The sequence below is a fragment of the Balaenoptera physalus genome (genome assembly GCF_965194825.1).
Source record: "Balaenoptera physalus genome assembly, chromosome: 6".
In the NCBI taxonomy this organism is placed as follows: domain Eukaryota; kingdom Metazoa; phylum Chordata; class Mammalia; order Artiodactyla; family Balaenopteridae; genus Balaenoptera; species Balaenoptera physalus.
In genome coordinates, this window is record NC_138885.1 from 130270812 (window position 1) to 130284595 (window position 13784).

General features: G+C 38.3%; 1 protein-coding gene across 2 annotated transcripts in view; it reads left to right on the forward strand.

The window, feature by feature from the left end:
- Positions 1-239: 239 nt before the first annotated feature.
- The window catches only part of PSMD1 (proteasome 26S subunit, non-ATPase 1), a 102997-nt gene continuing 89452 nt past the window's right edge, over positions 240-13784 (forward strand). The window contains exons 1-6 of one of the 2 annotated variants that reach the window (XM_082466168.1): positions 240-414; positions 4485-4528; positions 5164-5237; positions 5429-5598; positions 8925-9130; positions 11943-12086. In XM_082466168.1, the coding sequence (XP_082322294.1) occupies positions 399-414; positions 4485-4528; positions 5164-5237; positions 5429-5598; positions 8925-9130; positions 11943-12086 (654 nt within the window). In that variant the 5' untranslated portion in view covers positions 240-398. Of the gene's footprint in view, positions 415-4484; positions 4529-5163; positions 5238-5428; positions 5599-8924; positions 9131-11942; positions 12087-13784 lie in introns of those variants that run through there. The other variant, XM_082466169.1, reaches the window with a different exon arrangement.

The following is a 13784-nucleotide window of genomic DNA, read 5'->3' on the forward strand; positions in this document are numbered from 1 at the left end:
GGGGGGGGGGTCCTGTCTCTAGGGGTGGCTATTCTGAAGCCTGATCCCAGGGGCGGACGAGGGTTCCCATTCCCGCGGGAGCGCTGACCTCGAGGAGGATTAGAGAACACCATGGAGCTCTCCGTGCACCCTCCCGCGCGAGGCGGGGCGGCAGTGGCGGCATGGAAGACACAGGCCTGGGGAGAATTCGTGCCAGGCGGCAGGCGGGAGAGCGGGCAACCCCGAGGCGGGCGGGGTCCTGGGTGAGAAGCGAGCCGGTGGCCTGAAGAGGCGAGTGACTGAGCCGGGCACCCGGGGAGCCAGGCGGCGCGGCAGAGCGAGCGGCAGGGAGCTGACAGATAGACGGCGCGGCCGGGGCGGCGAGCGAGCGAGAGGGCGAGCTAGTACGGGGCGCAGCCATGATCACTTCAGCCGGTGAGTGGGATCGCAGCCGGCGCCGAAAGGGAGGAGACGCCACGCCGGCTTTTAGCTGAGTCAGGGCCGGTGACTGGGCACCTCCCGGCGGAGCACCGGCCTGCGCGGCTGCTCACTGTGCGAGGCTCACCCCCCCGTGCCGGGGGCTGGTAGTGTGGCCCGGGCTCTCCGGGGGCCCCGCGACCCCCTCCGGCTCGGGGGAATCGCGCTGGGTTGACCGGCTCGTTCTTCCTCCGCAGCCACACCCCCGTGCCCGGACACGAGGGGCTTCCTGGGCCCTTCTCCGACCCCGACGGGTTTTCCTTAATTCCATTCCTCCGGCGGTTGACCATGTGGGGCCGTCCGAGCCCAGCCCTTCCCTGCAGGTGGTTAGGGTGGGATGGTCCCCCCGTGCAGCCGGACTGTAAGGGAGCCCATGCTACTTAAGTACTTTTCAACCTGACTTAGCACTTTTCTCTTTAGAGGGAAATCGAAATTAAATTAGGCTTGAGGCGGGTCGTTTCTGGGTCTGTTCTAAGGATATTTAGTTAAAGCACCGAGAGAACTTTCGTGTTCGGTGAAGACAGCATCCTGAAGGCAGACATTATACTGAGAATCCAACTGTGGTTTTGAGGCTAGATGCTATGCTAACTACGTTGCCTTGAAGAAAGAACTCATGGGTGTGCGGGGCAGGTTTCCTGCACTTAACCGTTGTGTGCGTAGATCGTGGAATGACGTTTGCAGCGGCATAAGCTGTAGAAGTCAGGTTTCAAGTGGAGATTTTTAAGCCCCGGGCTGCAGATTGATGTGCACGTAGCTGTCCTCAGCCTTGGTGCCTTTTTTCGTCTCTGCTCACAAACCTTTTTCTCGTCCTGTTTTACTCTACACTTGCCGCACAAGTGCTTTGCTATAAACAAACTGATAATCAGAGGACAGTAACTTGTAAGGAGCTCCAAACCATGTGTTTCATAAGGATTGCTTAAAGAAATTGGTGGAGACCCTGGGAGACATAATAGTTCTTTTTAAAGACTTGAAGAGCCGTCACCTGTACATGGGATTAGAGTTTTGTCTCCAGTGGGTGCAGATAATTGGGAGATGAATTTTAGTTCAGTGTAAGGAAAAGCTTTTCCATCCAGTCAGAGTTCTCTAAAGAGGAAATTAGCACTAAACTTCTTGCTGCTTGTAAATGTAGGCCTCATTGTTTTTCAGATCCCTCTACTTAGCCCACACCACCTTCATCTCTTGCCTGGCTTGCTTTGACAGCCTTAAGATTCTGTTTTTCCAACAATTACCTCCGTATAGTCCATTCTTCGTGTTGTAGTCAGAGTATTCTTTTTTAAACCTTAATCACATAATACTATTTTTTTGGTTGAAATCCTTCAGTGGTTTCCATTGTGCTTATAATAAAATCCAGGCTTGTAGGCCTACATGATCTGATTCCTGGCTTGTCTTGTACTACTCTTTTCCTCACTATACCCTAATCATACTGGCCTTTCTGTTCCTTGAATATGTCAATTTTTCTCCCCTACCTCAGGCCCTGTCACATTCTTTTCCCCCTTTCTAAACTCCTCTTCCGCAAGTTTTCCCTTAGCTTCTCAATCCATAGCTTCCGCTCAAATGTTAGTCTTTCCTGATCGTTCTATTAAAACATGCTGCATCTCTCCCCCTCAGCTGTCCCCTCTCTTCATTACAGTCCTGTAATTACTTTGTTTACTTGCCTGACTACTGTTTTTCTCTCTGTGGTAGAATTTTGGGCGGGAAGCTTTTCATAATTCTTAGAACAACTGCCGAGCAGATGACAGAAGTTCAAAAGTATTTCTCGAATGAAGAAATCAGTTAGCTAATCAAATCAATAAATCAGTCACCAGAGTATTTTAAGTAGAGGCTGAAACAACACTTGGTGGGGATTTAATAGAATTTAAACCTAATGATTTTTGAGGTCTTCCTCTGAGACTCGGTGGTGATAGCATAGTGTGTATTCGTTACTGTCATTGGTTACATTTACTGGATTACTTATCAGCTTCTGCTCCAAACCTTTTGTCACCTGGTTTCCTGTCCTTTGGCTTTCTATGGCTTAGGATCTGTCCCGGGTGCTAAATGGAACCTAACAGGTACTAGTTTGGATTAGTCAGTTTATTTGTTCATTTATTGGCTAGGCACTTGCAGGGCACTAAGAACACAGTGGTGAATAAGAGGTCAACATGTACTGTTAAGTTTTTCCAAGAGGTTTGGCTGTGAAAGGGAGCGGAGAGATAGAGATAGGTGGTTGCTGGAGGGAGACATGAGAATGAATTTTTTTTTAACATAATAAAGGAAAATTATGTGTAAAAGCTTTAAAACAGTAGTCTCCCACTCCTCTTTTCACTTTCTTATTCCTTGAGGCAACTGTTTTCAACTTTTAAGCTGTGTCTTCTGGAGCATACCTTTATATTTATAAATAATATGCTATTTAAAATAATGTTGTAAATCAATAGAGCAACTTTAGGTGATATCTGCTGACTTCATATTATGGCATAAGAGATTTTTTAGCATCCTGAAACCTTCCCCATTCCCCAGGTGCACCTCGTCCTCCATCTAAAGGTGAGTTCTGTTGTTTTTAAGATGAGAAATATTTGTGTATGGAGTGTAGGTATTTGATTTAGTTGTGTTCCATGGACAACGGCTGCATTTCTAAGCCAGGACAACCGTATAATACATTAGTCATAAGTGAAACCAAACAGGAGAGTATACAGAAATCCATCACCTCTTTTGGTAAAAGCAGTTCAGACATACCGGTGATTGATGGTAAGGGAATGGGTAGCATTTTTAGTATTTTGATAAAGCATTCTGCCATTTATGATCTGTTCCACATTTAAGGTACTCTTGTCTATCAGCTCTTCCATGTCACTAGTTCACAATCCCCCTCCCCTCCCCTGATTGCATTCTTTAATCTGTCTTCTCTTCATGCTGTCAATTCAACCTGTCTGTTCTGGGTTTGTTATACCAACCTAGAGTACCAAGAAGTTCCTTTTATCTGCTTTCATGCTTTTTGAACAGTAGTGTGCCCTAGCTAGAACCATGGCATAGTTTTGTTTGCTAAATTTTGTATCTTTTCCTGTATGGCTCTCTAAAGACAAGCTATTTGGCGAACCTACACTTACCAGTTAGAAATGGCTACATCTCCTAAGGAAAGTTGCCTTGACACTTTTTGTATCAGCTCACAGTTTCAACTCAGTGTTCCGGAATGATTTTAAGACCTACATGGAAAACATATCTGAGAGACAGTTTAGTTTCCTTCATGGTCCAAGGACAGTAATTTCCCACATCTTTTTTTCTAATAATCCCTTTGCTATATGACTGTACTTCAGGGTGCATTTTTTTGGAGAGGACAGTTATTTCCTTTACTCTCCAGTGTTAGTGCTAATCACCTCAGGGTCACGTGGGGAATGCTGTGCTTCAGTAATTGAAGTCAGAACAAGTGAGATTGCTCATCATTTAGCAGAGCCTTCTAGGTTACTTGTGATACAACAGAGGTGCCTTAATATAGACATCTTGAAATAATCAAATTATTTTATTCTGTGAGTTGATGACTAAGTACTCCTGCTTTTGTAAATAATTTTATGACTCTTGGTTTATTTTGTGTGAATAATTTTATTCAAAAATTGTGTAGGAAAATTTCTCGTTTTGGTCAGTAAATTCGGCCAGGGATTGTCAAACTGTAATGAATATCCGTATTACAAGGAAGGCTTATGGCTCCATTACTGGACCCCATCCCCACAATTTCTAATTCAGTAGATCTGTGATGGGGCCAAGAATTTTTATTTTTAACAAGTTCCCAGGTAATGCTAATGCTAATTGATCCAGGAACCATGCTTTGAAAACTGTTGAATTAGGCAAATAATGTGATATATATGGTATTATGAGGGTTTGATAACATAGTTAATTCTTAAAATTTGAAATATAAACCTTTTCAGTTTTAAAGAAAAATAATGATTCCTCTAGTGAAGTCACCCCTCAAAAAATACTTTTTTTCCAACTCTGATATATTGTTGACTAAGCGTTAGTTTATCTTAGGATATATATTTCATAATCATATACCTTTTGTCTTATAGCTGGAATAATTTCTCTTCTGGATGAAGAAGAACCACAGCTTAAGGTATGAGTCGAATAAAAATTAACTGGGCTTAATATGAGTACTTCGAAGCTCTTTGAATTTAGTGATATCTGTATATCTTCTTCCATTTAAAATAGCCGTCCTACTTAGTCTATACCTAGTCATTGAAATCTAGCCCGAGGACAGGACAGTATTTTGGCAACAGCAGTGGTTTTCCCTAGAGTTTAACAAAGCTGAGGCAAATAAATCTAAGTGTGGCACCTGGAAACCACCCCCCCACACACCAGTTTTCTTATCAACGGAAATCACAAAAAGTTACTTCTGTATCACATATTTTAAAACTATTTTCATTTGACAAAAATTTGGAATATACTTTGGTTGGCTCTAGGGACCTGAATTCATTTATATCCAAACCAGCAGCCTAGAGTCAATCTTATACATACTGTCAAAGAAGAAAAATGTTCAGTATGATAAGGAATGACATTATGTTTTATGATTGAAAACAGAAGGGAAGTGTGTAAGCCCAATGGAAAATATAAGTCAGTTGGTAAACTTTTGTATTTGTCATTTAGTAAATATGACTTAGAATTTGGCCACTGATTTGTTGGAAACTTTTTTTAAAGGAAGTATAATGGTAAGTCTGTCTCAAAATCGAATTTTGGTTTTATCTTCTACAGGAATTTGCACTACACAAATTGAATGCAGTTGTCAATGACTTCTGGGCAGAAATTTCTGAGTCTGTAGACAAAATGTAAGAATATACTTTATTTCTATAAATTGGAATAAAGTAGATCAACCTTAATTATCTGTGGATGTGGGTCTGTGGCTTATTAATTCATTTAGAAATTTGCTGCCACTAAATTGCGACTTGAGTATTTAGATTTGGAATTTTTAAGGAGAACCACAGTTTGAACTAGGCCTATACTTCCTAATTTCTTTCAGAGAAGTTTTGTATGAAGATGAAGGTTTCCGGAGTCGGCAGTTTGCAGCCTTAGTGGCATCTAAAGTATTTTATCACCTGGGGGCTTTTGAGGAGTCTCTGAATTATGCACTTGGAGCAGGTGACCTCTTCAATGTCAATGATAACTCTGAATATGTGGAGACTATTATAGGTAATTATCTTCCATCTAGTAAGGCTTTATCTTGTTGGCTTCTTTCTTGCTCTAGTACATATAGCATTTTTTTCCCTGAATTTTTGAGGTTGCCACATTTCATCTAAATTGAAAGTTCATAATCTTTCTACAGTAATTTTATGCAGGCTGAGTTTTTAGATGTGCCTTAGAATTCTGTGCTTTGTTATTTTTTGTTGTAATGGACAGTAACATGAATAACAGTAATAATGAAGACACTCTACTCACAAAATATTTTAAGAATGAATCTAAGAAATTATTCAGAAACAGCCAACTTAACACAAAGATAGTTATCTCAGTGATTATGTTTATCTCTTTTCCGATGAGCATACTGTTACATGAAAAAATTAAATCTGATTATTGTGAATAACAGAAATTAAATGATAGTAATTTATAGAGTTGTTTCTAACACAGGAAATCATTATTGAGTGTTTCCATTGTACTAGGCACTGTACTGGTCGTTCTTCATAGCACAGTTTATTCCACAGCTGCCCTGTGAAGAAGGAGCTAACCTTGTTTTACAAATGAGAAAACTTGGGTTTCAAGCTGATAAAGACACATGGCTATTAAATAGGAGGGTCAGAATTTAAAACCCAGGCTTACTCACTACGAAATCCATACTGTTTCTTCTAGTAACCATTGTTTTTTTATTTGCTTCTGTATTTTTGAAGTGAGAGGGTAGCACACAGGTAAGGCTCGGGATTCTCTATCTTGTAAGTTGAACCAGCTCTGTGAGAGTTTGTTCAAAGCTTTTGTAGCTTTAAAAATGTTTGAAAACTCCTGTTCTAATAGATGAAAGAAGGGATTGCATACCCTTCAGACGTGTCTTTTTGACTATCAAGCTTTAGATCATAGTTACAGAGAGCCCAAGAGTGTGTTCTCTGTCAAGTGTGTATAGTATAGTTTTTTGAATTGCTGATTAAGAGGAGATCTGCATTATTCACGTGAACCCTTAAAAGGAGAAAATTGGTATTCTCTTTCAGAAATTGGGAAATGCTGCACAAGGCAGTCCAGAGAGGTACTTTTCAAATGTCCCTGAAGTTTGAAGTAAGATTTTGTGTTCACATTTAAAATTTTTTTGCCATGATGGTGTGAGAATGTTGCAAGTAAGTTTGTTGTTGTTGGGAACTCACTGAATTGGAGTTTTCATCTGTGAATCCTGTGGGAAGAACAGATGATTTTAAAGAATAGACCGTATCATTTGAAACCAGAGCACTTTCCCTACATTAAGTTAGAAATGGTGAGTTAAGTGTATTTATCTCTTTTCTCTTATTTGAAGGATTTTTTTTTGATGAATGTTGATAATTTTTTCCAGTGGTGACCTGCAAGTGCTTGCAATGTTAACATTTTACAAATGATGCTTTTAATCAGGACAGCTGGTCTATAAGAGGTTATGAGGTGGTGGATGCCTTCCTATGTATCATCTTAGTCTTAGCTTGTAGAAGGTGGTTGTTGACGGGTAGACCAGTTCTGTTCGCTTTTCTTTGTGTGGAAATGGGGTTCACCCTTCTAGTTTTCTTGGGACTATTAGAATGGATTTTTTTAAATGTCAGTGAGATTTGTGAGAGGATATATAAAATAGAATTTAGGAAAGCCTTCCTAGGATCTTAATGAATGTCATAAACAATACACTCAGAAAATTCAAGGCTAGAATTTTCAATCTTCTCCCAATTGTAAGAAGACTTCAGCTAGGAATGAGGCTCGGTTCTGGAATACAGTTATGACATAAACCTGGTAAGTGAGAGCACAAGTCTCATTTGAAACCTGGGAGGTAACATTTTTCTCCCTCAGTTATTAACTAAGGAAAGCTCCCCAAATGTTATAAATCTGAGATTCCTTTCTGATGAGGTAGGGGTAATGTTTCCTCACAACTGCATTTGGTTCAAAAAGCTCATATTAGGGCCTGGTGAAGATTTTCTGCAACCAAAATTGTTTAAGGTCTGCTTTGTGAGTGCCACTTAGTTCTTACTAACTGTACCTGAACCTGCCTAATTCTACCTGGATGGACCCTGAATGTGGTATATTCCAATTTATAAAAGTCCTCTGCTTCCCCCAAAATATAGACCCATTAACATGGGCCATCTAGTAGACCAGCAGTTCTTTATCCTAGTTCAAATCATTTCTGTTTCCTGGGGCTATAGTTTGCAACTAATTAATCTTTTCCGTGTACCTTTCTCTTTGAAAGGGAGGGTGACAGACCAGTGAGTTATAGAGAGGATAACTGCTATATATGTTATTCAGCTTGAGTGGCTGTTTTCCTTAAGAAGGTGGAAGAAGGTTTAGGGAAATTTCCTTTCTTGGTTGCTCCTAAAAAGTTTAAGATATGATTGTAAAGTAGTGTAAGTTGTAAACATGATACCCTTCAGTATGTTGCCTCTTCCTCCCCATTCACCCAAATCATCGTGAAATGGGAAAGCCAAATTATGCACATGCACCACTGCATGAATTTTCAGACTCCCTGTTTGGGGGAGAGGGGAAGTATGTGTGAATAGGTTCAACCTACCTCACATTGAGATAGTGAATATTTTAGCTGATTGCCAGAAAGGTTTTTGGAAATCTTGGGATTGCCTTTAGAACCTGTGGCACATTTCAGGTCATAGACTCTCTACTGTCAAGGATCTATTAGTTTCATTAATGTGAAGAAGTGTAATTTATTGCCATGTGATCATTGCTACAGTAGGGTTTTTGTTAATATCCTCAGTCATGGCAAGTGTTTGTTTTTGAGAGTGAAAACAGCAGCTATTTGTAGCCAACTCTGTAGAGTAAGCAGTTTAGTCAAGTTGAATAACATAATTTTGAATAATAAACAGTAACAAGATAGAAATTTTTTTTTTAATTTATTTATTTATTTTGTGGCTGCGTTGGGTCTTCGTTGCGGTGCGCGGGCTTCTCATCGCAGTGGCTTCTCTTGTTGCAGAGCACAGGCTCTAGGTGCGCAGGCTCAGTAGTTGTGGCGCACAGGCTTAGTTGCTCCGCGGCATGTGGGATCTTCCCGGACCAGGGCTCGAACCCGTGTCCCATGCGTTGGCAGGCAGATTCTTAACCACTGCGCCACAAGGGAAGTCCTAGAAATGTTTTAAATAATGTCAGCTTACTGGAATTAGTGTGTAGCCCTGCAGTGTAACTGTTATGAAGGGAACAATATTAATTTGAAGGTATAACTTACAGCATTTAAAAAATTTGAAATTTGCTCATTACTCCATAGTCATCCCATAAGTTTTTTTTATGTTTATAAATGTAGGCATTGTCCTTTCTAGTAGTATAGCCCAATTTACCAGCTGATCAGTGTTATTTTATTTTCTCTATAGCAAAATGCATTGATCACTACACCAAACAATGTGTGGAAAATGCAGATTTGCCTGAAGGAGAAAAAAAACCAATTGACCAGAGATTGGAAGGCATTGTGAATAAAATGTTTCAACGATGTCTAGATGATCACAAGTATAAGCAAGCTATCGGCATTGCTCTGGAGACACGAAGACTGGACGTCTTTGAGAAGACTATACTTGAGTCGGTAGGTAGATGATGGGATTTTAGAGATTGCTATTGATGAAGAATCAGCAGAGCAAATAATTAAAACTGAAAATTGCATGGGTAGTGAAAAGAAAATCTAACTTAGATATAATAAGGTGCTCTTTTGAGAAAAATTTTATTTTTATATTTATAAAATATAAAATATATGTATTTTATGTTTATAAATGAACCTTGGCTGTGTTTTGTGTTTGTCGAATAGTTGCTTTTATCTTACCACATTTATTCCTTTGAGGTCTTGCATGGGGAAGTTGTCTTAATTACCCTGCCCTTTTTAAGAAGACTGTATTGGTAAACTACTATTGTAATGCATTTATCATGGTTAAGACTATAAGCTACATTCCTGGTTTGGGGGTGTTTTGAAATAATTACAACAGTTGTAAGTTACCAACCAAAGTGGTCAGAGAGGTGCAAGACTGAGTTAAATGGACATTGATCTGCATGCCCACTTTGCCTGCCTCACTACCTATCCTTCTCCACAAGCTAGCTCTTTGCACTCCAGCCATTTTGACCTTGTCTCTTCTGCTAGATGTACCATACCCTATTCCCCTTGCCAAAAGTATTGCCCCTGCCAAAAACATCCTTTTCCTTTTCTTTCTTTACCTGCTGTATTCCTGTTCAAGAGTCACAGTTCAGCTCAACTGTCATTTGTTTACAGATCCTTCTGTCAATCCCTGCCAGGCATACCCTCCTCAACCCTTAGGTCCAGCTAGGTCCACCAGATTATAACCTCCTTAAGGACAGGTACTTTCACCACTGGGTCCCCGAAGCCTAAGGCAGTGTTTAGCAGCAGTGGTAAGATTTGTTTAAATGAGTAAATGAATGAATGACCCAGTGTCGTAGAACGGCCCTTATTTTGCTCTGTTTGATTTTTGTGCAGTTGTAGTCTCCCCTTGTCTTCAGGTGAATAGAACTAAAATATTTGTTTTTATTCATTCAACAAATATTTTTTGAGTGTGTATTATGTGTCAGACACTGTTCTAGACATTGGAGATACAGTGGCAAACAAGACCAACAAAGTTCCTGCCCAAATGGAGTAATCCACTGGGGGAATAGGCAGTGAAGCCTTATTCCCTATAAGGTAAAGGGGTGATAAATTTTTGAAGAATAAAGCAGAGTAAGAAATGTGTATTACTTTACATCCCAGTGCACATATACGTATAGATGTAACTTAGGATGAAATAATACCTACTTTTTCTACTTATGATGTAATCCTGATATTTTAAAATTGTATTTCATTTTTTAAAAAATGCTAGTCCCATTAAGTTGATTTCATCATGTATACGCTGATAGGTCACAACTTGCTTTTTAAAAAAAAATTTTTTTTAATCATTGAACAAAGCTATCTTTAAATTTTATAGTACTTTACAGTTTTCACAAGTTTCACACACGATTTCATATAATCCTATAATAACCCCTTTTTATCCCCTACTCCTATATTGCCCTTCCCCCTTCCCTGTCCCCACTGATAACTACTAGTTTGTTCTATCTGTGAGTCTGCTTTTATTTTTTGTTTTATTCACTAGTTTGTTGTATTTTTCAGATTCCACATATAAGTGATATCATGCAGTATTTGTCTTTCTCTGTCTGACTTATTTCACTTAGCATAATGCCCTCCAAGTCCATCCATGTTGCTGCAAATGGCAAAATTTCATTCTTTTTTGTGGCTGAGTAGTATTCCATTGTGTATATACATTTGTGTGTGTGTGACACCCCACATCTTTATCCATTCATCTGTTGATGGACACTTAAGTTGCTTCCATATCTTGGCTATTGTAAATAAACTGCTATTGGGGTGTGTATATCTTTTCGAATTAGTGAATTTTGTGAATTTTTAATTTCTCAACTCGCTTTTTGAGAAGTACTCCTGTAGCTCTTCAGCATGCTTATTTATATTGAAGGACTTTTTTAGGTTAGTATCTCAAATATTGGGTATGCTTTGAAGAACCACAAGGTAAACATAAATAATCTGGAGGGGCTTCCCTGGTGGCACAGTGGTTAAGAACCCGCCTGCCAATGCTGGGGACATGGGTTTGAGCCCTCGTCCGGAAGATCCCACATGCCGCGGAGCAACTAAGCCCGTGTGCCACAACTACTGAAGCCCGTGCACCTAGAGCCCCTGCTCCACAACAAGAGAAGCCACTGCAGTGAGAAGCCTGCATGCCGCAACGAAGAATAGCCCCCGCTCGCCGCAACTGGAGAAAGCCCGCACACAACAGTGAAGACCCAACGCAGCCAAATATAAATAAATAAAATAAATTTATAAAATAAATAAATAAATAAATAATCTGGAGTCAAAATTTCCTCGGGAGAGCACCAGCTAGATGTGACAGCACTCAAAGCTTGAGTCACTCAGAGCTGGAGAATAGTTCTATCACATTGTGTTCCTGGCCAGTGAGTATAGGCGGTAAGTCATGAGGATTAGCAAGACTAGAGGCAGACACAATTGAAAAGCATAGCCACTTGGTATATGTACAGCTGTATAGATCATTTTATAATAATTAACAGCATCACCACAGTTATAGTATACTATGGTCATATAGTCATGATCCTGGATGATCACTAAATATTTAATTGTTTTCAACCTATTTTTTTTTCATGAAGACAGGGAAATAGGTAATTTTCTTTTAAGATTTTCATCTAAAATGGTTAAAAATTTTAAGTTTTATTGTTTAAGTAGCAAATAAATCTTTAGCTGCCTAGAATGACTAAAGAATATCGATTAAAATAATTTGATTTCTAAATAAACATGCTTCAGTAACCAGAATCATGTCTCTTCAAATTATCTCTTTCAGAATGATGTCCCAGGAATGCTGGCTTATAGCCTCAAGCTCTGCATGTCTTTAATGCAGAATAAACAGTTTCGGAATAAAGTACTGAGAGTTCTAGTTAAAATCTACATGAACTTGGAGAAACCTGATTTCATCAATGTTTGTCAGGTAATAACATTGCATTACTTTACACTGTACTGCTGGGCTGTGCCTCACTACATTACATTATATAACATCACATCACTGTAATTTCATACATGTATCTCAATTGATCTTTACAACAGCCTTGTGAAGATACTTTATGCGTTTATATTCCATTTTACTGATAAGAAACTGAATCTCTCGAAACTAAAAAGCTGTTTTGTTATAATGTGTTATTTCTATGTATTCTTTTTTTCATTTTGAAAACAATCCAAGCATTTAAGGAAATTTTTGAAAATGAGGTTAAAAAGAAGAAAAGATAAAAAACGGTACCTATGTTATGTCATTCTAAAAAGAATTTCAGCTATAAAAATTATCTTTGGTTTCATTCCCCAAACACCAGCCAAGACCTTTGGGTATATTTTCTTTATCTCTTTTCATGTATGGACTTGCTTGCACACTTTAAAAAAAATTAAGACAGTATAGAAAATATATAAAATGAAAAGTGTATCTTTCTCTTTCCATTGGCCTTTTCCCAGTTAAAAGATTCATAAATGTTTTTCTTCCACCTACTAGCACATGTGGAGCTACCTCATTCTTTTCAATGGCTAGATTGTGTTTTATTGACAAATTTTTGTATTCTGCTTAGAGCACAGCATTTTATCACGCATTTGGTTTGTTATTTTTTCATTATAATGTGTTCTCAATATGTGTTTCTATCCTCTATACATATTTAAAATTTAGATTAATACATCCTTTTTTTGAATGCTTTTTTTTAAAATTGAGTATAGTTGATTTACAATATTATGTTAGTTTTAGATGTACAGCAAAGTGATTCAGGTTTTTATTTTTTTTCCAAATTATTTTCCGTTATAGGTTATTACAAGATACTGAATATAGTTCTCTGTGCTGTACAGTAAATCCTTATTGCTTATCTATTTTATATATAGTTTTTGATGCTTTTTAAACCAAGTGTGAAACACAGAAAAAGCTGGAAGAAAAATATCCACCTTTATATCACCCGAAGTCTATCTAACATTTTAGTATATTTCCTTTCACTTTTCTCTGTATAGGTTTCTGGAGTTTTGTTTGCTTCTAAATAGTTTTTAATAGTTTTTAAAATAGTTTTTAAAAACTTACATGAAAAACAGTAGTCCTCTGCCTTCTTCCTCTGTGTATTGCAGTTTTATTCCTCAGAAGTAATTTTATTTCTTTTAGCTGTTTTATTCCTTGTCCCTGTAAAAATTTTTAAAAATTTATTGTACATTCTTAAAATACATTTTTGAACAGATAATATTACATTCACATGATTCAAAATTCATGAAGAATCAAAGGATATACAGTAAAAAGTCTTCTTGACACTTCTTTCCTTTGGCTCCCAATTTCCCTTCCCTGGAAGCAAACAGTATCAATTATATATTTCCTTCAATTTAACATTTTTTCATGTTTTAACGTTTCACAAATTCTTGTACAAACTCTTTCTTGATTGTGCGGTAGTCGTTCAGTGGATATACTTTGCCTTTCTTAACCAGTCTCCTGGTATTGGTCATTTATTTTGTTTCCATAATTTCCTATACTTAATTTATAGTAACTTTGGTTAATGTGTTCATTTTGAAATTGAGTTATTTGCTGCTTAAGGGAACAAGAAAATTTAAATTGAATTCTTAAAAGAAAAATGCTAAATTTATTGGGTGGTTTTTGTTAAAACATTTGGCAAATCCTAAG